At 67.9% G+C, this 21,973-nt stretch overlaps 1 protein-coding gene across 10 annotated transcripts in view; it reads left to right on the plus strand.

Moving 5' to 3' along the window:
• Positions 1–21,973, plus strand: part of DCTN1 (dynactin subunit 1) — a 73,241-nt gene that overhangs the window by 11,832 nt on the left and 39,436 nt on the right. For 3 of the 10 annotated variants that reach the window (XM_086746972.1, XM_086746974.1, XM_086746975.1), the window contains exons 1-5: positions 156–388; positions 12,177–12,425; positions 14,815–14,893; positions 17,861–17,892; positions 20,847–20,867. In XM_086746972.1, coding sequence (XP_086603098.1) covers positions 356–388; positions 12,177–12,425; positions 14,815–14,893; positions 17,861–17,892; positions 20,847–20,867 — 414 coding nt within the window. In that variant the 5' untranslated portion in view covers positions 156–355. Of the gene's footprint in view, positions 1–155; positions 389–12,176; positions 12,426–14,814; positions 14,894–17,860; positions 17,893–20,846; positions 20,868–21,973 lie in introns of those variants that run through there. The other 7 variants (XM_086746979.1, XM_086746973.1, XM_086746976.1 and 4 more) reach the window with 5 other exon arrangements.

Genomic DNA, 21,973 nt, shown 5'->3' on the forward strand with positions numbered 1-21,973 from the left:
GCCGTGCGGCGGGCGAGGCGAGGCCGGTTGCCTTCCTCCCGCGGCGCTCCCGGAGCTGGGTAGCGTTAGGACCCAGCGCGCTGGCGGCGGTGACAAGTCTGGAGCAGCGCTGCGCACAGTCTCCATCAGCCGGGCTGGATTCTCCGCTCTGCCCGGCTGCAGGCAGCGCTGCCGGAAAAGGGCTTGGGAAAAGGGCTCCCGGCCCTCCTGCGCGGCCGCGGAGCCTCGCCGGGGACGCGGGGGCTGGGGTCGGCGGCAGCGTGGGAAGCCTGCGCCGGATTCGCGCCGGCCATGAGCTGAGAGCGTCACCTGAAAACAGCGAATCTGTGCGATAAAGGGAGACGCCGGCGGCAGCATGGCCCAGAGCAAGCGGCACTCGTACGGCCGGGTAAGCGCGGGGGAAACTCGTCTGCCTGCTGCCGGCCCTGCTGCCGGCTCGTACCGCGGGCTCCGGGCGCGCGGCAGTGGGTCTGGGTTTGTGCTGAGACCTGGGCTGCGCTGCGCTGCTTTCCCGTTTCTGGAATTCGGTATTCGCATCGCTAACAGCGTCGGCTGCGGCGCGCGGGGGGCGGATAAACAGCCTGAATGGGATCTGCCGACGTCTGCTTTTGGTTTGAGTTTCTGTGCCTTTGCTAATGCAGCGAGGCGTCAGCGCGGCCCCGGTGATGACAGCACCTTTCTGGGGCTTCTCGGCACGGAGACCGGGGGCTGTTTCCCGATCTGCATCGTGCTTTTCCTCCCTCTCTGCTTATTTTCCAGGTTGCGTGGGGCGATGCTGTGCTTCCGCGTGCCTGCGGATCATTTCCAGGTTTAGCGTGCTGCAGTTAACCCTGGCTGCGCGGCGCGCAGCGGCGCCGGGCCTTTCTGGGGAGCTTCTGCCTTTGTCATCTCGCTCCTCCGCGCTGGCGCGGGGACGCCGTGTCCCGGCCGCTGGCTGCTTTGGGGACCGCCCGCGCGGTTTGGGTGCCCCTGTTGCTGGGTGCCTGCCAACTCGGCAGAGCGCTTTGTAACTCCGGGCCGGTGGCGGGGGCGGGAGGGCAGGCCCCTTCCCGCCGCCCCCCTCCCGCCGGGTCCCCGTCCAGCCCAAAAACCCCTGCGGAGGAGCGCGGCCGCGCTGCCTGCCCCGGCGAGGGCGTTGTGTGCGAGTGCCGAGCCGCAGCCCCCCGCTGCTGGTGGGGCGCGCGCGGGGGGTTTGGGCTCTGGCCGAAACGCTTTGCACAGCTGCTCACGGGGCGCTGGACGGCGGGGGCCGCCGGCGATGGCGCGCGGCTGGACAGTCGCCGCAGCACCCTGCGCGGGTCGGCGGGCGTTTCCGTGCGGGGACGCGGCTGCCGAGCCCCTCTGGGCTGCGAAGCGGGGTCTGCTGGCGCAGGAGGGCCGGCCGCTCGAGCCGCAGGGCTCTGCGTGGCTGAAGGTGGGGGCAGCGGGGCGGGGGGGTGGCGTTTCGGACTGCGCCCTGCCGGCCCTCCCCTGCCAGCGGCGTGGAGCCTGGGCCGGGCAGGCCAGCAGCGGTGTCTCCTGGCTGCGCGCGGGCTGATCCGCGCTTTCCCCAAACCGCGTTTGGCGATCGGCACCGCGGGGACCACGCTGCGCCGGCCCCCCGGCCCGGCTGCACCGGCCGCCCGTCCTGGCTGCGTCCCTGCGAGGGACGCCTGGCCGTACGCCGGCGCTGCGGCCCACGTCGCCGCGTGCAGAAACACCCAGACCGGCCGCGTTCCGCCTTCCCGCTCCCCGGCCTTGGCAGGTGACTCCGGTACCGTGGCGGCGTCTGCGCGGCGGGGGCTTCGTCCTGGCCCCTCGCGGGTCTGACCGCGGCTGAACCGCTCCGCTGCGGCTGCTGCCGGGTGAGACGCAGCCGCCCCGCCGTGTCGCCGGCCGATGGGTGCTCCTAATCCTGCGGTAATCCCCCCGCTCAGCAGGGACGGTGCGGCCGGTAACAACTGGGCTTAACAGAAACTGGAGTTATTTCCAGGTCTTTCCGTGGTCGGGCTTGAGTCTGAGGCGAAGGGCGTTTAACCCGCGGTGGTGGATCTCCCCACGGGAGCGTTTCGGAGGCGGCTGCTGCGTTCAGGGCTCGCCTGAAACTTTTGATCTGCGCTCTGAGTGACAGTTTGGGGTTCAGTTAGTCACGCCGGCATGGAGGGAGGTGGCCGCGCGTGCCAGCCTGGCGATGCGACTCTGGCTCCTGGGGGAACGCAGTAAATACTCCTGGGGTTACCCGCTGCGACGGGGCGCAGCGCTGATCCCGTCGTGCTCGGGTGAGGCGCAGCAGTGACCCAGATCCTGCTCAGAGCGCTGGGAATCGCGTCCGTTTTTCAGGACCGATAAGCGGTATCTCCAGACAGCTGGAGGAGGTGGTCTGTGGCGCGCGTAACGCTTTGAACGGGCGGAGAGCGGGCCAGCGCCGCGGTTGGGCGGTGCCGGGCGGGCGGCTGCGTGCAGCCTCCCGTGCCCGCAGCAGGCGGGCGGCCGAAGCGCAGCCCAGGCTCGCTCCCCGGCCGGAGCGGGGTTCTCCGGGCCTGTCCCTGCTGTCCGGTGAGCGGGACGAGGAGCTGCTCCTGGCCCGGGGCCGCCTCCGAGCCCCCATCCCACCTGATGCCGTTCAGCCCCTTGTTCGCCCGCGGGGCCGTCGCCGCGCGGGAGCGGTGCTTGAGCTGTTACACGTTGTCCGCGGCGATGCTCGCGCAGATCTCCTGAGGGCTCCTGCCGAACGCGGAGTCCGTCAGCGGGGGAGCGGCCCCGCGCGCGTTCCCCTTCTCTCCCCCCGTGGGCCGGTGCCTGTGGCAGCTTCTTCCAGCTCTCTGCTCCTCCGGCCTCCTAACTCGCGTCAGGGTGTCACCACGGGAACTCGGGTGTGCGGAGCACCGCTGAGGGCTGCTGGAAGGGCTGGCCTGAGCAGAGAGGACGCTCGTGCCTCCTCTGTTCGTTGGGCGCCGGCAGACGGCCTTCGGTCACGGGTGGCAGGGGCAGCGTTCCTGGGAGCCGGCCCCCCCGAGGTTTCGTCCGTGGGTTTTCCTGGAGACGGAGCCCTTCAGAGGCGAGGGCAGGGCGCGAGGTGCGGCTCTGGAGACGCGCTGTGCTCTAGGGAAGGGATCAGCGGGGAGCTGGCACGCTGTGCCGTGTCTGGAGACCGAGGGCCCCCGGGGTTTGTCGCCGGCTGCCGTGGGGGCTGTTGCGCCCACTGTCCCCAGGCTGTGTCTGCCCCCGCCTCCTTCCTCCGCGCTGGCAGCGCCGTGACCGCAGCGGGAGGAACGGCCGCGGGCGGGCGCCGGCCTCCCTGCCCGCCACCGACCTGGCCCTGCCCTTCCCCTCGGCTCGGCAGGGCCGCCGGCTCAGCTGGCTGGGAGGGTGCGTGGGAACGCGCTATTCCAGCTCCGACAGTTTCCTCTCAAAATCCCGTCGCGGTCATCGCGTTGTTTTGGGTCTTCCCGCTTTGTGGGAACGCCAGTCTGGGGTTCAGCCGGGCGGACTGGAGCCTGGCGCGTCCGCGGCGCTGGAGCTGAGGCCGGACGGAGCCACCCGAGGGGCCAGCCCGGTCCTTGCTTCAGTGGGACGCGGCGACAGCAGCGCGGGTCACGGCAAGCTGCCGGACGAGGGGGACAACCTCGGTTCCGGCTCGCCGTCCTGAGGCAGGGCGGCGGTGATCTCCAGCCGGGCAGCTGGCCGCGCGGCTGCCCCGGCCCCGCGGCTGCCCCGGCCCCACGGCTGCCCCTGCCCCACGGCTGCCCCTGCCCCGCGGCTGCCCCGGCCCCACGGCTGCCCCGGCCCCACGGCTGCCCCGGCCCCACGGCTGCCCCTGCCCCGCGGCTGCCCCTGCCCCACGGCTGCTCCGGCCCCGCGGCTGCCCCGGCCCCGCGGCTGCCCCTGCCCCACGGCTGCTCCGGCCCCACGGCTGCCCCGGCCCCACGGCTGCCCCTGCCCCGCGGCTGCCCCTGCCCCGCGGCTGCCCCTGCCCCACGGCTGCTCCGGCCCCGCGGCTGCCCCGGCCCCACGGCTGCCCCGGCCCCGCGGCTGCCCCGGCCCCGCGGCTGCCCCGGCCCCACGGCTGCCCCGGCCCCACGGCTCCAGCCCGCGGCTGCCCCGGCCCCGCGGCTGCCCCGGCCCCGCGGCTGCCCCAGCCCCACGGCTGCCCCGGCCCCACGGCTGCCCCGGCCCCACGGCTCCAGCCCGCGGCTGCTGGGGATCTTGGTTAGAGCAGAGCTGTGTGTGCGTCCCAAGCCGTGCTCCCCGGCGCAGGGAAGGAGCGTGGTGAGCTGCGGGGCTCCAGGCCGTGGAGCTGTCGGTGAGCGGCGTTGGAGCGGCGCAGCTTGTCCCACCCGCTTATTTCGAACTGGAAACGGGAGTCAGAGAGCCGTCGCCTTCTCTCAGGGGCGCGGATGTGGCAGAGGCTCGTTCTGTGCTCCCCCGTCTTCCCTGACGGAGGGGAACTCGGGAAACAGTTCCGTTGGAGTCCGCGCTGGTTGACTGGTGGGCCTCCAGTGCTTGAGTTCCGGTGGGTTCTGCGCTGGCCGCACGCGTAGGACGCCAGCGCTGCCTCGGTGGCGCGCGTGCCCGTCGGAGGCCGGCGTGGTGCTGAGCTCGGGATCGGGTACGGAATCTGAGGACGGACAGCGCAGCGCTCACAGGCGCCTTTCACGGGGCGTCTCGGCGGGGTTGGTGTCAGACCCGCTTTGGTGCCGAGGCGCGTGGTGCTCCCCGGCGCGAGCGGAGGCACTGGGAGCGGCGGGTGGAGCCCAGCGTGATGTGGGATCCTGCGGAGCCGGGACCGAGGTCCTGCCCCGGGACTGGCTGGTGGGGGCAGGTCCGCGGGCGTTCTGTGCGAGCGCGCGTGGGACCGTGGCGCTCTGGGGTGGGCGCTCTGTGGCGGCGCAGAGGGCCCCTCCCAGGCGCAGGGCGAGTTTTGGGGGGCAATGCTCCGTTTGTCCCCTCGGTCCTGGCTGTGACCGCACCTGCTGCCCCAGCACCTGCTGCCCCAGCACCGTGTCCGTTCCGGACCCCTCCGCTCCTCGACGGCAGCAGCCGCCCTTCTCGCGGGGCGTGGGGCGCGCGGGGAGCTCCCATCCCGCATCTGGACGAGCGGTGCCAGCCCCGTGTGCTGCGGCCGCGGGCGCGCCCCGCCGAGCCCCTTGGCGTCCGTTCCTGCCCCCCGCGCTGCGTCCCGGCGGGCTGAGGGCGTGCGGAGTGCGTACGGACCTCACGGGCAGCGTAAGGAGAGATACGGACCTTTCGTTTCCGTCTCCTCCGTGCCGCAGAGCGACGGGAAGATTTGTCACCATCGAGCTGTCCCCAAAGGGTGCGTGAGCGCGGGCCCTACGCCCGGCTGCGTCCGCCGGGATTTGGAGATCGTAGAACGGAGGTGCTCTTGTGCGGGCACCGCTCGCTCGCTCCCGGCTGCCCCCGGCCCGGGGAGCTTGCTGGCTGCTGAGGAGGAGGAGGTCGCGGGCAGGTGCCGTGCGTTGCCGGAGCCCCGGAGCCCCGGCAGCCCCCCGCCCAGCCGGGGCTGGCGCCGCTCGTCCCGATGCGGGATGGGAGCTCTCCGAGGGGCGGAGGTGGAAGCGTTTGGCCGGCAGACGTGCCTACGCGTGGCTACCGGGAGCTGCACGGATCCGGCTGTCGCGTGCGCGTGGCTTGACGGGAGCCGGGCTGCGCGCCCCGGCCGCGCCCGTCTGGGAGTTTCCTTCTCCCCGGCGGTGGCGGTGCCGTGTTTTGCAGGTGTCGCTCTGCTCCCCGGCTCCCGGGCGGCCCCTCGCCTCTCTGCGCTGGCTGTTCCTAGCACATCTATTTCTTTAGTCGTGTTTCCCCAGCGGGCTGAGCGGTGACGTGCGTTGGGAAGTCCTCGCTCTGCGTGGACGTGCGGCTTACGGATCTTCCTTTTTAACCCATCCCGTTGCTGCCGTTTCCTTTGGGATGCGCTTGTGTTGGTAGAAGTTGTCCCCTAGATTCCCAGAAGCCGCAAGGTGCCAGAGGAGAGGGAGCGTCTGGGCTTCGCAGCGCGATCTGTCCCCTCTTGTCCTGTGAGCAGCGAGGTCCCGTTTTGGGAGGGGAGCCGGGGAACAGGGTTGGGGCGGGACACGCGGCTGGGGCGGGACACGCGGCCGGGGCAGGACGCTACCCCAAAAGTTCCTCAGCGAGACGTTGTAAGCAAAGCGCGTTTGGAAGAAGTGATTCTGAAATGCTTGTTGCTGGTACTCCAAATCCCGGACTGCCTTGGGAAGGAAGGTGCGCTTCCTGTCTGGCTTCTGAAGTGAAACCTCGTTGGACAGATTTGCACGATTACAATGATTTTGTGTTTGAGACCGGGACGTGCGCCCGCTTTTGGCAGGTTTAGTGGCGTTCGCGTTTGCCACCAGCACTGGCAAGATCGCGGACGTGCAGGAGGGACGGTGGCGACTTCGTTGTTTGCTTTCATGGGGTGACGCAGACCCGTATGTTATTAATTGGCCGCTGCGTTAATTATAACAGCTAACGACTGGAGCGACGGACCCTGAGACGGACCCGTGCCACGCAGGCTGAGGCGAGTCACGGGGCAGCGGCAGACGAAGCCCGTTTGCGGTGTTGCTGTTGACGCAATCCGTGGTCCGGAGCTGGGAGCGCGGCGCTGCCGCGCGGACGCCGTGCCGGCCGGCCGGGGCAGGGCTGCGGAGGTGCTCCCCGGGCGGGCGGGGCTCCTGGGAGAGCGGCCCAGCGGCAGCCAGCGCCGCTTTGGCTGTTGTTGGCTCGTGCTGCGCTGTTCCAGCCCTAGAATTCGTTCTTCGGCGTTTCTGTTCAGCGGTTTCACGGCTTTGCAGACGCAGTTCCCTGCTCTGGCAGCGTGCGGATACCGGAGCTGGGGATCAGGTGCTGAAGCTGAACCTCCTCGTTTTACTGCCCAGCAGCTCTGGGTGGGTTCCGCTCCTCCTGGGACAGAAGCACCGCGATGCGCCCGAGCGGCGGATGCGCCGCGGAGTTGCGGCACGGCGGGAACACGCCGCAGCGTTGTGGCACGGCAGGAATGCGCTGCGGAGTTGTGGTATGACGGCAACACGCCGCGGCGTTGCGGCACGACGGGAACGCGCTGCGGCGTTGCGGCATGACGGGAATGCGCTGCGGCATTGCGGCACGGCGGGAACGCGCTGCGGAGTTGCGGTTCGGCAGGAATGTGCTGCGGAGTTGTGGCACGGCGGGAACGCGCTGCGGAGTTGCGGTTCGGCAGGAATGTGCTGCGGAGTTGTGGCACGGAGTGAACGCGCTGCGGAGTTGTGGCACAGCGGGAACGCGCTGCGGAGTTGTGGCACGGCGGGAACGCGCTGCGGAGTTGTGGCACGGCAGGAACGTGCTGCGGAGTTGTGGCACGGCGGGAACGCGCTGCGGAGTTGTGGCACAGCGGGAACGCGCTGCGGAGTTGTGGCACGGCGGGAACGCGCTGCGGAGTTGTGGCACGGCAGGAACGTGCTGCGGAGTTGTGGCACAGCGGGAACGCGCTGCGGAGTTGTGGCACGGCGGGAACGCGCTGCGGAGTTGCGGCTCGGCAGGAACGTGCTGCGGAGTTGTGGCACGGCGGGAATGCGCTGCGGAGTTGTGGCACAGCGGGAACGCGCTGCGGCGTTGCGGTACGACGGAACGTCCTTCGTGCGGCCTCGGGCGCGTCCCGCTCGGCGCGGTCGGGTGCCTGCGGGGTTTGCTGGGGCGCGGCTGCTGGGACAGCTGTCTCTGTGCGTGTGTGGCTGTGTTTTTAGGGCGACACCCCGGTAATTTAAAGCCTTTTTACGTTTATGGCTCGGAGGTCAGTCTGAGGCTAACGCCGCAGTGACAAGTTTCCAGCCAGAGCTTGTGGGAGCCGTTTGGTACCCAGCTCACGTCCCCGCCGGCGGAGATGACCTGGAGAGCCGCGCTCGCCTGCGGGCGCCGGGACGGCTGCGCTCCCTGGCTACGGCGGGGCGAGCAGGGCTGATGGTCTGGGAGCGACGGACCTGAGCCCGAAATTCGGACAGGAAATACCCGCAACCCCTCCTCCTGGCCGTGCCTGGGTGCCTCCGGAAGGAACTGGGGCTGCGGGCTGCCGGGGCCGTTCCAGTTGTTCCGCCGTGTGAGAAGGAACCTTCCAGTGCTCCGCCTGCGCGGCCGGGCGCGGAGGGGGAACGGGCACGGGCACGGCTCTGTCTCACCTGCTGATGGAGTGCTAGAGCTCGTTTAAAGCACCGCTCTGGAAGGGAGAGCGCCTGAGCGGGCAGGTTCTCAGGCAGCTCAACAGATTCACAGCCGCTTGCGTGGCGTGTTTTGCTGTGGCAGTGAGCGTGGTGCGCTCTGCCCTTTCGCACCGCCTCGGAGGAGAATGCGGCGCCGGGCGTCTGTGTGTGGTCGGGGAAATCGCACATCCCGGAGGCTGTTGCTCGCGTTTTGATTTTGCCGGTCGCTCGCCTGCAGAGCAGAGGCTTTCTGGTGGCGGGACGGCCGGGTGCGGGGTTTGCCAGGCGCTGCTCCGCGCGGAGGTTTTCCTGTCCCTGTCGGTGCAGGCCGGTGCTGGTGTCTCCCTGCTGCGCCGAGCAGCGCGCTGCGGTCTCAGGGTGTTTGGCGCAGGAGAAGCGCTGCCCTTCCCGTTGAGGGCCTGCTCGCCGCTCCGCAGGCGCAGGCAGCCGCTGTGGCAGGAGATCGGTGCCGGAGCACGTTGCAGGTGGAACGTGGCGGAGCTTGCCAACGGGCTGCTGGGGCGGTTCGCTTGTTGGCTCCGCTCCTTGCTGGGGGACGGGCTCCGGGGACGTTTCTGCACGGAACAGAGATGTGCTGCTTGCTTTGTTACGCGTCTCTGCCTCGTTGTTTGTGAAACAGGCCCCCAACAGCTTGTGTGGTTTAAAAAGCATCAGGAAATTCCTTTTCCGTGTGAAGTCCCAGTTTCTCTTCCCTGGGAGGTGGTGTGACTGCAGGCGAGGAGGCAAGCGGCGCTGCAGGCCGGCGCTGAGCTCTTGCCGTGGCTCCGCTGGCCGCGGCCCCAGCCTGGCGAGTCTGGCACGAGGCGCCCCGGCTCCGCCCTGCCAGCCGTCCCTTCCTGAGGCGGGCGTCCGGCTGCGGCCACGGCGGACCCCGCTCGCGGCACGGCGACTTTGAAACCGGCTGGGGCAGCGCGCGGGGGAGGTCAGCCGTCTGTGATGGGAGCGGGCGAGCGGCTGGGGAGGAGGATTCGGGAGCCTCCTGAATCGGCTCTGCCGGCAGCAAAGCCGTCGCGTGGAGCCGCGGCGTCCCCTGTCCCGTTGCTCAGGAATCCGGCGGCGTGCTCACTGTCAGCCTGTGCTTTTCCTCACAGTGCGCTCTGGAACGGAGCGAGGAAGGCGAGCTGTCCCTCAGCGCCCGTGCGAGTGCTCCGCAGAGCGCGTTCCCCGGACGCCCACGCGCAGCCCACACCACAGACCGATGCTGCCGCAGCAGGGCGGTGGATGCCTGCGCTCTGAGGCTGGGTCAGCTGCTGCCGCTCCTCGGACCGGTGCTCTGGAGAAACAGACGTGGAATTGTTTGGAAGCGGAAGGCCTGGCTGGTTCTCTCCGTGCTCTGAGGCTCTCGTCCCGCTCGGTGCAGCTGGGGGGTCGGTTCCCTCACGTCCTGCTCCGCTCCTCCTGAAACACCTCCCCGGGCTTTTGTCTGCCAGCTCCTGCTCCGGCTGCTCCTCGGTCCCGAGCGCCGGCTCTGCGAGCCGCTGGCACGCGTCCGTCTGTCCCGCGTCGCAGTCCGTGCTGCTGGCCTGGCAAGAGGAGCATCTCCACGAGTTACTTGGGACGCGTCCCGCTCTTGCGGTTCAGAAAGTCGCCAGTGCAAGCTGAGCCGAAGCTGGAACAGGTCGTCGTTGAAATAATGGAGATCTGAACCCCGCGGTTTGAAAAAAAAAAAAAGCGCCTGGGGGGCTGGAGCTGAACTCTGCAGGGCGGCAGCGCGGCACTTCCACCTCCTGAGTTGGCCGTGAACCCGCCTGCGCTCCGCGTTCCGGCGCGCGGTTTGCCAAACGGCAGGAGACGGCGCCGCGATGGCGCGAGGCCGGCGTCCTCCGTGTGTGATCTTCCTTCCCGATTTCCCCGGTGAGCCCGTGCTGAGCGCTGACCCTGGCCGACACGCGCTGCCCTGCGGGTTCTCCGCCGCCGTTTCACTGCCGGCGCAGCCGTGCCCCGCTCCGGGCGCGCGGTGCCCGCGGCGTGGCAGCTCTCCCTTCCCCGTGGCGTTTGGCGCGCCTCACCCGGGCCGCGGCTGCCGTGGCCACCGGAAGGTGGAATGGCCAGTGCGGACCAGGACGGGTAAGGGAGGAGATCGGTTTTAAAGCCACTGAGCGGGAACCCTCCTGTTTGCACGAGGAGTCCTGCTTTTGCTTCAGGCTCCTTGTTTTCTTAGAGCTTTGCTCTCGTTTCTGTGAAAGCAGACGCGCTGGCTCACAGCTGCGGCCGCTCTGCGGAGCGGTGCTGGTCCTTCGGGGACTGACACCGGCCGGTGTCCTGGCAGGCGTTGGTTTGAGTGCGCAGGATGAGGTTTTGGATTTGAGGGCTTGTTTGTGTTTGTGTGCTAGAAAATGCTGGTTGGTTTGGGATTTTATTACAGGATTATTCGGTGCTTTTGGTTTCTGCCAGTTGTGTCTGGATGAGAAGCGGAATTCAGCTTTGTGCGGAAAGCTGGCGTCGCAGTTCTCGGTCGCGAAGCCCCCGAGCGCGCCGCGTGTGTTCTGCGTTCGGACCCGGCCGTCGGCGTGCGCAGGAGGCGATCGTTGGTTGGTCTGCTGGCAGCGCTGGTGCGGGTTCCTGCGCGCGGCAGCCGGAAGCTTTCAGAATCCCCTCGCGCCTTCGTGCAGGCTGAGGTCTGCCTGCCGCCGCGGCTGCCGGAAACCCCGCTCGGCGCCCGGCTGCTGCCGAAACGCGTCGCCCTCCGTCCGTCGGCTTGAGCGCGCCTGTCCTCCGCCGCCTGCTGCGGTTTGGGGAGCGAGGCAGGCTGCTGTTCCCGTCCGGTAAAGAGCGGGTTCTCGCCCTGCAGCCAGGCCCAGCAGCGATCGACACAACGTGTTCCCCACACAACAGCGGGACGGCTGGCGGACGGCTGGTGGAAATGCCGAGCGTGCTTCAGTGCAGAGACGAGGCCGCTGCGGGGACAGCGCTGCGGTGTCGGACCGAGCTGTGGGGCCTGGACCGAGCGCGGCGGTCGGCACCCCGCTGCCTTCCTCGTCCCATCTGAGAGCCGCAGCGTTTAGAGGCGCCGGCGGTTGTGGAGGGACCATTGCTATAGTGTTACTTTTTAAACCATTAAAAACAGAGAGTTAATTACGTTCTAGGGCAACAGAGTGTAAACCTCGTCTGTTCTACGTGGGGAGAGCCCGGTGCCCCCCCCAACTCCGTTACAGTTTAACTTGGCCCGAGGGTCTCGGTGTCTCCGTGGAGTGTCTCATGCCCGTCGCCTTGCTGGTGTGGTGATCGACGCGGTTAACACCCACCCGGAGGGGTGCGTGTCGGGGGTGGCAGCCTGAAACACGATGGCGCGCGCCAGAAGTTAGATGTGGGTCGGTGTTTGCGAGGGTGGTGCCTTGACAGCTCGCTGGGTGTCCCACCGCTGCCTTCTGCCCACCAGCACCCGGGAGGAGGCGCACCGCAGCGCGTGCCCTGGGGTCCCGGCGCAGAGCGGGTCCCAGGAGCGCAGCGGGAAGCTGGGCCGGGTGGGTGCTCTGTCTCGGACAGGTGGCCCCGGGTCCCCTTAAACCCTGGCCGTACGAAGGGGTGGGGAAGCGACCTGTGCCAGGGACGGGTTTTGTGTTCCGAGCGGGCGGTGCGGGAGGCTGGCAAGCTGCAGGCGGTTCCTGACGGAGCGGGAAGGGGACGGAGCGAGCGCGGGCCGAGGCAAACACGACTGCGCTAACTCTGCGCTTTGCAATCGTGGATTTTTTATCCCAAAGCTTGTAGAAAACTGACAAATGGGGTTTGTGAGCCCGGTGCGTCCATTAAAAGCTGAGGAGCAGCAGTTAATGGGGGTTCTGCCATTGTTCTGATTCCCGGTTGGCAGCTGCCACGGAAGGAATTCCCTCTTGCTGCCTCCCAAAAAACGGGCAGTGGAGGCGAAGGGGGCCCGACCCTCGGGCTGCTCGTGGCACCCTGGGGTGCTGGAGGGGGGCGAGGCAGCCGACGTCCGGAGTCTGCGTTCTGCACGAGCTGCGCTTAACCTGCTGTGCTCCTCTCTGTCCCCAGGCATCCAGCGCCGGCCCCAGGATGAGCGCGGAGACGGGCAGCCGGCCCCTGAAGGTGGGCTCCAGGGTGGAAGTCATCGGGAAGGGGCACCGCGGCACCGTGGCTTACGTGGGCGCCACCCTGTTTGCCACGGGGAAGTGGGTCGGAGTCATCCTGGATGAAGCAAAGGGCAAGAACGACGGGACCGTGCAGGGCAGGAAGTACTTCACCTGCGAGGAGAACCACGGCATCTTCGTGCGGCAGTCCCAGGTACGCTCTGCTCACCGGCCTTTGCTTTCCTCCAGCTCCCGTTGCAGCTTCCCGGAGGGCTGCGGGCGCGAGGGCTTGGCGCGCCGGCGCGGCAGCCTGCGCCGACAGAAGAGCAGCCGCGGCGGTGGGGAGGCTGCCCGGCGCGTGGGCGGCCGGGCGCCTAAGTGGCCGTGGCAGCTTGGGCGTTGATCTCCCGAGGACCGTTTTGAGATACGAATGGAACGCGGTGGGATTCCCTTCCGGCGGAGCCAGCGCTCTGCCTGCGCTCTCCGCCGTAAGTCTGTCTGCTGCTTCCTCCCGTCTTTCGTTGCTGGGTCCCCGGCACAGCAAGGGGCTTCCCTGCGGTCGCGCGGCAGCAGTACATCATCTTTCTCGGGGAAACCAAACCGAAGTGCAAACGAGAGAGGTTTTTCTCACTGCTTATGGAGCAGATCACCTGCACCGATACCCGCACAGCTTGTTAAACGCTTGGAAAGTGTTTTCAAGAATCTCCAGGATTAAGGAACTTTCTGTTCTCCCCTCCGCTTAAAGTACGTCTCAAAAAAACCAGCACCAGTGACACCAGCGTCAGTGGACCTAGCAGTGTTCTCAGTCCTTTGATTCACTGTGGCATTTCAGCTCTAAGGATGTACTGACGGGAGAGGTTCCAGGATTTGCAGTAACTGTTTTCCTATTTCATGCACTCGTCAGAGCAGCTCCCGCAGAGGGACTTGGTGCTGCGCGTGGTCTGTGTAACTCGGAGCTCATCCCCGGGGAAGGACCGGGCCCGTGCCATGCCTCTGCTCCAGCCCGCCGCAGCGAGGTGTGCGGCCGCGCGGTCCCGGCCTGGCTCCGAGGGAAGCGGAGAGCCGAGAGCGCGGAGATGGCAGCAGACCGTCTCTCACCGTTAGCCCGTCCTTGACGCCGCGTCCCGTGGCGAGCCGGGTGGATGTCTCTGGCTGGGAGTCGCAGGAGAGCGTTGTGGAGCCGTCCAGCGCGGTGGCTCCGGGGACGTTACTGGCTCCAGGCGGAGTGGCCGTCCGTAGCCGAGGCACGCTGTCCCCCGGGAGCAGCCTGCGGGTTCCTGGCCGGCCGGGGGCGGGCGGCTGCGGGGCTGGAGCTCGGCAGAGCTGTGGCGGAGGCGCGCGCCCCGGGCTGCGGGACTGGGCCGGAGCGTTTCGGCTCGTGGCACAAGGGTGAACGTGCTGGTCCCCGCGCCTTGTCGCTAGCCCTCTCCCAGCGAGCCGGGTGCTGCCGCCCGAGCCGTGCCCGGGGGATCCCCAGGAGCACTGAAAGTCCCCCCCGGGTTCGGGGGAGCTCCCGCGCGTCGCCTGGTGCAGCAGATCCCCGGGGTCCCGCTTCCGTGGCCGGCGGGTCTGGGTCTGTTGTGCCGTAGGAGGAGCTGTGAAAAGCCGCGCGTGGCCAAGCTGGGGGCGGCCGGCCGTGTCGGGTACCACGTTCAGCGGCGTCCGCGGGGCGCTTGCCTTGCCCCCGCGTTTAAACCCGGGCTCTGGGTGTCGTGATTGCTGTGCCATGACTTCGCTCGGTCTCCTCGCTTCTTTTGATGGAAGAGCGTGTTCCTGGTACCTGGGCGTCTCCCCAGACAGCAGCTGTGGCTGACGGGCTCAGCGGTTGTTCTGTTTGTGAGCTGAGCTCCCGTGCCGAGGCTCGTCGTGGCACGGATGGGGCAAGTGCCCGTCAGGAACGGTTCGGGCAGCGTTGATCTCCTGAGGTGGAGGGATGGTTCTCAGGAAGTGATCTAACCCTTTCCAGCGTTGTTTCCTCTGTTTGTCAAGTGCAACGTCTCCAAAACAGCTGACAAAGAGAAAAGCTTCCACCTGCAAACCTCAGCCGACTTCACCGCAGCGCGAGCCTGCCAGCGTTCCTGCCGGTGCCCCCCGGCTTCCCCAGAGCGCCGGGCGCCTTCCAGCCCAAAAACCAAACCAGCCGCCGCGGAGTCACTGGAGTTCTGCGTTACACAGGCATCCAGTCTGCCTTCTGAAGAGAAAGAACGGTTTTAAAATACAACACACACAAAAATAAAAGTTGAGCTTTCTGCCCGGTGTCGGTGACCGGAGGGAGCTGTCAGAGCGCGCTGCTGAGCCGCTGGCTGCGCGGAGCGGGCCTGCAACTGTGAACGGCGCTCCGGCTGCTCAGTCCCGAGTTCCACCGTGCTTTGTTCCCTGTGTGAAAGTTCTTTATTCCTTATCCCAATAAAGACTATTCCGTGGTTTTGGGAAGCCTGCAGGAGGAGGATGGCCGGGTGGCTGAGCCTGAATGACTGAATTAGAAGTCTGTGCCAAAAAACCGCAGCCTGCGCTGTTTAAACCCGCGGCCAAAGGGCCCTTTGTGAGCACCTTCTGCTCGCGCGTTTGGGGTTTTGGGATAATAATTGTTACGCTTTTTCCAGATCCAGGTCTTTGAAGATGGAGCTGATACAACGTCCCCCGAAACGCCGGAGTCCGCTGCCTTGAAGGTCCCCAAAAGAGGTACGGCTGTCCCTCTGTCCCGAAGCCCCGTGGCTCCCTTGGTCTGGACCGGTCTGGGTGGGCGTCGGGGGTCCCTGTGCTGGGGGGTGGGTGCCGGCTGCCGAGGGTGACAGCACCCGTTCCCAGGGCTCTGTCCCAGCCTCGGGCACGCGCTCGCCTCCCGCGGCTCGTCCGCCTCTCCGCGTGGCCCTGCGCAGTCGCGGGGGAAGCACCGTGCGTGAAGGCTCCTCCTTAGCTCTGTCCTCGCCGTGGAAGTCTGGTGGGACACGGGTGGGCAGTCCCTCCAGGAAGGGTGGGCAGTCCCTCCGGGAGCGGCGGGTGCGTGGGAGGAAGGCCTGGCCGGCTGTGCAGCGGTGGGTGCGTGGGAGGAAGGCCTGGCCGGCTGTGCAGCGGCGGGTGCGTGGGAGGAAGGCCTGGCCGGCTGTGCAGCGGCGGGTGCGTGGGAGGAAGGCCTGGCCGGCTGTGCAGCGGCGGGTGCGTGGGAGGAAGGCCTGGCCGGCTGTGCAGCGGCGGGTGCGTGGGAGGAAGGCCTGGCCGGCTGTGGAGCGGTGGGTGCGTGGGAGGAAGGCCTGGCCGGCTGTGGAGCGGTGGGTGCGTGGGAGGAAGGCCTGGCCGGCTGTGCAGCGGCGGGTGCGTGGGAGGAAGGCCTGGCCGGCTGTGCGGCGGCGGGTGCGTGGGAGGAAGGCCTGGCCGGCTGTGGAGCGGCGGGTGCGTGGGAGGAAGGCCTGGCCGGCTGTGCAGCGGTGGGTGCGTGGGAGGAAGGCCTGGCCGGCTGTGCAGCGGTGGGTGCGTGGGAGGAAGGCCTGGCCGGCTGTGCAGCGGTGCAATTGCAGCCGCTGGAGGCCGTGCCTCATTCCCAGCGCTCTGCAGCGAGCGCTTTCTGCCTGGCGCCGAGCCTTCCTCCCGCTTTTCCCGTCTTCAGGCCGCTCTCGTGGGTTGCTGCCGTTTCCCTCTGGCAGGCTGGCCTCCCTCTGGGGCGGCTTCTGCTGAGCGGTTATTTAGCGGCACACGTGGGGGTCCCAGGAGCTTGCGGAAAAAGCTCCGCTGGCTCCCTGTGCTGGCCGGCCTGTCGGAGATGCGTGCTGGGCTGGGGGTTTCGGATGCGTGAAGCGTTTGCTGAGCACACGTGGGGCAGTTCAGAACAGCGCTGGCGTTGGTGGTGGTTTTCCCCTCTCCCGGCCAGCAGAAACTAAAATCCCCCTTTACTCGGCAGCGTGGGGCGTCGGAAAGGGGAACCATTAGCCTGAGACGCGGGGCGTTCCCGTGAGACGTTAGTTTTGTCGGTCCCAGGAGTGGAAGGGAAATTTGGGTTGGCGTTCAGGTCCCTGGGCGCTCTGCCCTCACCCCGCCCTGCGGGAGCTCCGGCTCCAACGGCTCGCTGCCGCTGCGGGAGCCCGGGCGTGTACAGCCTGGCCGCTCTAACTCATCTCCGCGCTGGGCCCTCGACCAGCACGTGCGGCAGAGCGGGGCCACGTTTAATGCAAGCCAGGTTTAACTTCGGGGCGGGGTTTAACGCAAAAAAACGGAAACTTCTCTGCTTAGTGTACTGGTGTGGGTGGTTTTGTCCCGGAGAGCTGGAAAGCCCAGCCTTTCATGTGCAAGGAACGCGGGCGCTGGGACGCGATGCTCATTTTTAGGGACGCGGCTGCTTGCCAGGAGTTCCCCTGGAGACGGCAGCGCTGGCTGCTGCAGCCTGGCTGCGGTGGGCAACGCGGAGCTGGCTCTTCCCGTGGGTCCGGCACCTTCCGCCCCAGACAGCAGAGGTGCGGGTACGCAGCGGCGCGGCTCCTGTTTTTCATTTGAGACGCTCCTGCGGCGCTGGCTGTGGGAATATGAAACCTTGGTGGAAGCGCAGCTGGGAGCGGAGGGAGGCAGCAGCCCCCGTGGCTGCGAGCTGCTCGGGGCCCCGCAGACCCCCAGACACGGACCGAGGGGCGTAATTCAGCCGAAGCCGCGTGGTCGCCTGCGTGTCTGACGCAGGCAGGCCGGGATCCTGCAGTGTGGATCCCCCCACCCCGTGCCTGGCGCTCGCCACGCTGCCCAGCTGTGCGCACCGGTACCCAGAGAGCGGGGGAGGCCGGAATTCGGGGTGGGTGGCCCTGAGCAGGGTTCGGCCCGTGCTGAGGCCGTGGTGGCCGGGCTCTGTAACGGGGCGCTCCACGGCCCTCTGATGGGGTGAGGAAGCGGGAGCGCCTCGGGCCAGCCGGCACCCGGCCGTTCAGGGACCCGGGGAGGCCAGCGGCTGCGTTTCAGCCGGCGTGCCCGGCCGTGCTGCAGGAGTTTGCTCCCTGAGGAGGGGGAGGAGCGGTCTGCTGAGCCAGAGAGCTGCCAGGGCTGCGGGTGCCCCGCTCGGAGAGGTTTCCCGGGCTGAGGGGAGAGCGGAGGGAGCAGAGCTCGCTCGGTTCGGGAGTTGCTGAGTGGTGTCTTGTCCATCCCCCTCCCGCGTGTTCGGAGTCCTGACCGCGCAGGGACCGGAGCGGCAGCAACCTTCCATTTTGCTGCGTGACGGAAACGGCCTCTGGGCCCGTATTCGGGGTTAGATTCTCCCTTGGAGCTTGGCAGATGAGATCTCATCTGGAATCCAGCTGGTGAGGTGCGGTCGTGTGGACCGCCGCACAGCCCTGCGTTTCCGATAGAGGCGGTGACTCGGGGTTCTGTGAGCGGCGGAGATTTAACTCAGGAAAAGCGGCGTAGCCTGACCCAGTTCCGAGGCGTGTGTGGACGTCTGGCTTGCTCGGGCTGTGCCAGCGGGTCTGAGAAGGGAGCGCCTGTTCCTCCAAACCCAGACCCTGTTGTAGCACCACTGCCTGCTTTATCCTGGTCTCTGCTTTCGGCCCGTGCCCCTGAGAGCGCGCGTGAGCGGTCCTCTCGCTGTGCCTCCGCTTGCGGGGCTGCGGGAACGCGCCGCGTGCGGGCCAGGCGTGCCTGCGGCCGAGCTCATGGCTCTGTTTCTGTTTCTCGTTACAGACTCCCTGGATGCCGCCAAGGCCAGCAAACTGGTGAGTGCCCGGCCCGCGGGCTGCTGAAACCCAGTCACCGTGTGACGCGCTCCGACTTTTCGTTAGCTTTAGCCCCTCTCTGAAAGCTCCGTTTGTCAGCCCCGCAGGCCGAGCGTGCGGGACGCGCGCCCACACAGAACAGGCAGGAGGACAGGGCTGTGCCAGCCTGGCTCTTCCTCGGCCCGTTTCGCTTCGGTGCTCTGTGATACAAACACCCTGGTGAAGAGCGCCGCTTCAGAAACCCCAGGGAAACAAGGGTGTGTGAAAGTGATGCTCAGCTGGTGACCGGAGATCGGGAAGTTAGAGTGAAACCGCAGCAGGGTTCCCTGTACGACACGTTTTCATCCACATTCAGCCAGCATTGCGGCACGCGCGCCCGGCCTGCCTCCTGGCTGTATCCCTCTAGCGATTCCCCGCGTCCCGCAGGGACAGCGTACCCTGCGGCTGTTTGGAATTGGCTTGCTCGGCTCCCAGAGGAGCGGTGCGTGCTTCTCAGTGTCCAGGAGTCTCGGGGGCTTTTGAGGCGCAGATGGGTGCCCGTGGTGTGAAATGTGATGGGTGGTTCTCGCGGAACAGAAAATTGGAGCAGGTGCCGATCTTCAGATCCTGGCCACAGCTGGGCGCGGTGATGGACCGGCCCTTTGCGGTGTGCCGGGGATCCGTGGGGCTCGGACCGGGGGAGGTTGTGCCTGCTCTGGCTCGGAGTCCAGCCGCACCCAAAGCGGAGGGTGGAGAGAACCCCCTCCTGGCGCTGAGGGTTCGGAGGCAAAGCCCGAGCTCTGGGGCACGCGTCCTGCGGCGTCGCTTGGTGCCCAGCGCCGTGGAAGGGTGCTGGGGCTGTTGGTGGCAGGCGATGCTGAAGGGGGCTGTGGCCCCAGCAGCGGGAGCCGGGGAGGTCAGCGCGAGTCGCTCCTGCCTCGTGGCGGGGGAACCCCTCTGCGGCGTTAGCGGAGCCTGAGCAACCGGCAGCAGAGGGCTTCACGGCAGCAGGACAGCGGCCTGTCCCTCCCCAGGAAGGGCCACCTCCTGGCCCCGAAACCGGCCGGGCTCCCCGGGCCCCGGCGTGGCTGCAGGGGAGTGCTGCGGCCGGCTGTGCTGCGCTGCGGCCGGCTGTGCTGCGCTGCGGCCGGCTGTGCTGCGCTGCGGCCGGCTGTGCTGCTCTGTGGCCGGCTGTGCTGCGCTGCAGCCGGCTGTGCTGCGCTGTGGCCGGCTGTGCTGCGCTGCGGCCGGCTGTGCTGCGCTGCGGCCGGCTGTGCTGCGCTGTGGCCGGCTGTGCTGCGCTGCGGCCGGCTGTGCCGTACCCACGCGTGCGTTGGCTTGGCTGCACGGTGACAGTTGTCGCAGGTTGTCTGAGGAGGAGCTGCTGTTTTCTGAGAGCAGAGCCTCCGCCGTGCAGTAGTGCGGGTGTGTTCCATCCTGAGAGTTCTCTGAAACGACAAAGCCAGCCCAGAGCTCCTGATTTCCTGCAGCGCTGCGGAGGGCCCGCTCTGCGGCAGCAGCCCGGTGCCAGGCTGCCGGCGCTGCTGCGTGCGGCGCGGGAGCACGGCTTTCGGGAGGCCGCCGCGGCTCCTGGGCGCGCTGCGTGTTCTGGGCGCAAATCCTGCAGAAATGGGAGCGCCTCTCACCTCACGGCCCCTACCCACCATTGCCACGCGCGTCGCTGGCTCCCGACCCGCCTCTGCTGCTGGGGGCAGGGCACTGAGCTGGGGACCCTCCAGAGAGGACTGGGCCGCTCTGCGCTCGCTCCCGCCGCGAAAAGCGGGGAAAGTCAGAACGGGTTTTACTGGGAGGCGCGCTGTTTGCCAAACAGCCTTGGCAGACGAGGCTGGCTGGTGCAGCCGGGGAGTCCCGCGGGCGGAATAACAAGGGGTTTGTGAGAAGGCGGCGTAGAGCTGCCGCCGGCTCTGGCCTGGGTTCTGCCCTGCTAGCGCTGTCCCGCAGCCGCCTGCGCTGGGCAAATCGCCGCCCGGAGCCTGTCCCTGGCTGCCGGCGGGTCCCAAACCCGCACGGGGGGCGCGCTCCCTGCGCCTGCTTCCAGCCCTGGCATCCCCTCCCCCTCCCCTCGCATCCTGCGAGGCCCTGGCGTCGGAGCCCCCGCGCCTTCACAGCTGGCCCTGAGAAGCTGTTACCTCGGCTCCGTCGGCTCTGGCACGGAGGCTTCTGGAAGCGTGGAGGAGAGCTGCTTTCCCGGGGGCAGAGGGGCCCCGAGCGGCAGGGAACTGGAGAAAATGTCCAGCACGTTTCGGTTGAGATGTGATTTCTTCCCAGCACAAGCACATAAACTCCCTGCCGCCACGAAAAATCGTCCTTGGGGCAGCAGCCGCTGCGGGGCCTTGCCGTGCTGCGGTCAGGAATTGCGTTTTAAGGGCAGAACATCGCGTTCTTGAGCAGTCTTTGTGACCGGAGGCACGGTGGAAGCGCACCCACAAAAGATGTCAGGGCAAGAAAATAGAGTACAGCATCTTCCCGTGGCAGCGCGTGACCGGGGGGGTCGGCATGGGGGGCGCGGGGTCTGTGAGGGCTGGGTTTGGGGCCGGACCCCTGCCCGGGCTCCGGGTGCCAGCCAGCGAGGCAGTCGGTTAACGCGCTCTGCCCGCGCCGAAGGCTGCCTGGGGGGTTTGTGTTCCTTCCAATGCGTCCTGGCGCCTCAGAAGACCCCGCGCCGGGGGGGCGGAAGCGCGGTCAGCGACGCTGCAGTAAAGCTCGGGGGTCGGAGGGCTGGGAACAGGCCCTGCCCTCCCCTGCTGAGCGCTCTGACAGTTCACGCTCCCGTGGCCGGGGTGTCCTCGCTGGTGGCACTTTCACAGCAGCGACGTCCCTGAGCAGTGCTCTCTCCCGTGAGCAGCTGGCTCTGGAACTCGGGAGGTTTGAGCGGAGAGCGGATCGCCGCCGATAGCCGCCGTGGGTGCCACGTGAGCTCTAACTCTGTGCCCTTTTCTTCCCTCTTCATGCAGCGTGGAGTGAAGCCCAAAAAGGTGCTGCTTTTTTGACAATTCCTCTCTGTGTTGCCGAGTCTACTGGCCGCATGCAGGGCCTCCAGTGCATCCCAGTTCATTGTCACCCCTTGCCGCTGTGCCTCCATCGCACCGTTGCATGTTTGCTCGTTGCATGCGCTCCCCTTCGCCAGCCCCCGCTTGCTCAGAGGAAAACGCGGCCAAAGTGGTGGCTCCGGGCCGGGCGGCAGCGCGGGGGGCGGCCTGCGCAGCGGTGTCGCTGCCCTGCCGCTGCGCGGGGGAGGCACGCAGGGCGCCCCGCTCCTTGCCCCGCGCTCGGCGGCAGGATGTTCTGCTGTTCCAGCTGACCGCACCCGGTGGGTGCCAGCCACGGCGTCACCCGCGGGCTGTGCCAGCGTGGCTCCCGGCACGGCCGCGCGGAGCTTTTACGCCTTGGACCCCGGAGAGCCAGCACGCATCGCTGATGGCGCAGCTCAGCTGGCTTTCGCCGCCCGCTGCCGTCTCCGTCCCTAACGGACATTTCATCGCAGCGCGTGCTCCCCGACCGCGGGCGGTGGGAGTACCGGCTACGCGCCAGGCGCTTTCCGTGCTGCGGGACGCGTGAGCCGTGCTCCTCGCGCTCGCTGGCCGCTGTGCGGCCGTTACTGAGCGGCGTCCGGCCGTTCTCTGGACGGTACAAGGTAAGGAGCCGCTCGCGCTGCGCCTCGGCAGCGGTAAAAGGAGGAGCCGCTGCGGGAGGGGCAAACCCCAGGAGCCCGGGACAAGCGGCGCCGAGCAACGCGCTTTGGTGACTGGGGCCGGTCACCGCTGTGCTCACGCGCGGCACTCGTCCTCTCCTTGGCCGCGGCTTCCCGCGCCGCCCCCGAGGTCCGAGCGCCCCGCGGCCAGCCCGTGTGACACCAGAGCCAGAAACCTTGTGTCACTCTCAGCAGAACAGCTAAAGCTACAGAGGTCTCGGCAGGGGTCCGTTATTCTCTGGAGGCTGTTGGGGAATGTTTTCTGCCAAGGGAAAACAAATCTGGCACCCGAGCCTCGGACCAGCACGGGACAGCGCTAGAGAGGGCGATGCGGTACCTGCGGCGTCCCCGGCGTGCGCCCTGCAGCCGGTGGGATCCCCCGCGGCTGTC

This window comes from Chlamydotis macqueenii, chromosome 4 (assembly GCF_036417535.1).
Source record: "Chlamydotis macqueenii isolate bChlMac1 chromosome 4, bChlMac1.mat, whole genome shotgun sequence".
Lineage (NCBI taxonomy): Eukaryota > Metazoa > Chordata > Aves > Otidiformes > Otididae > Chlamydotis > Chlamydotis macqueenii.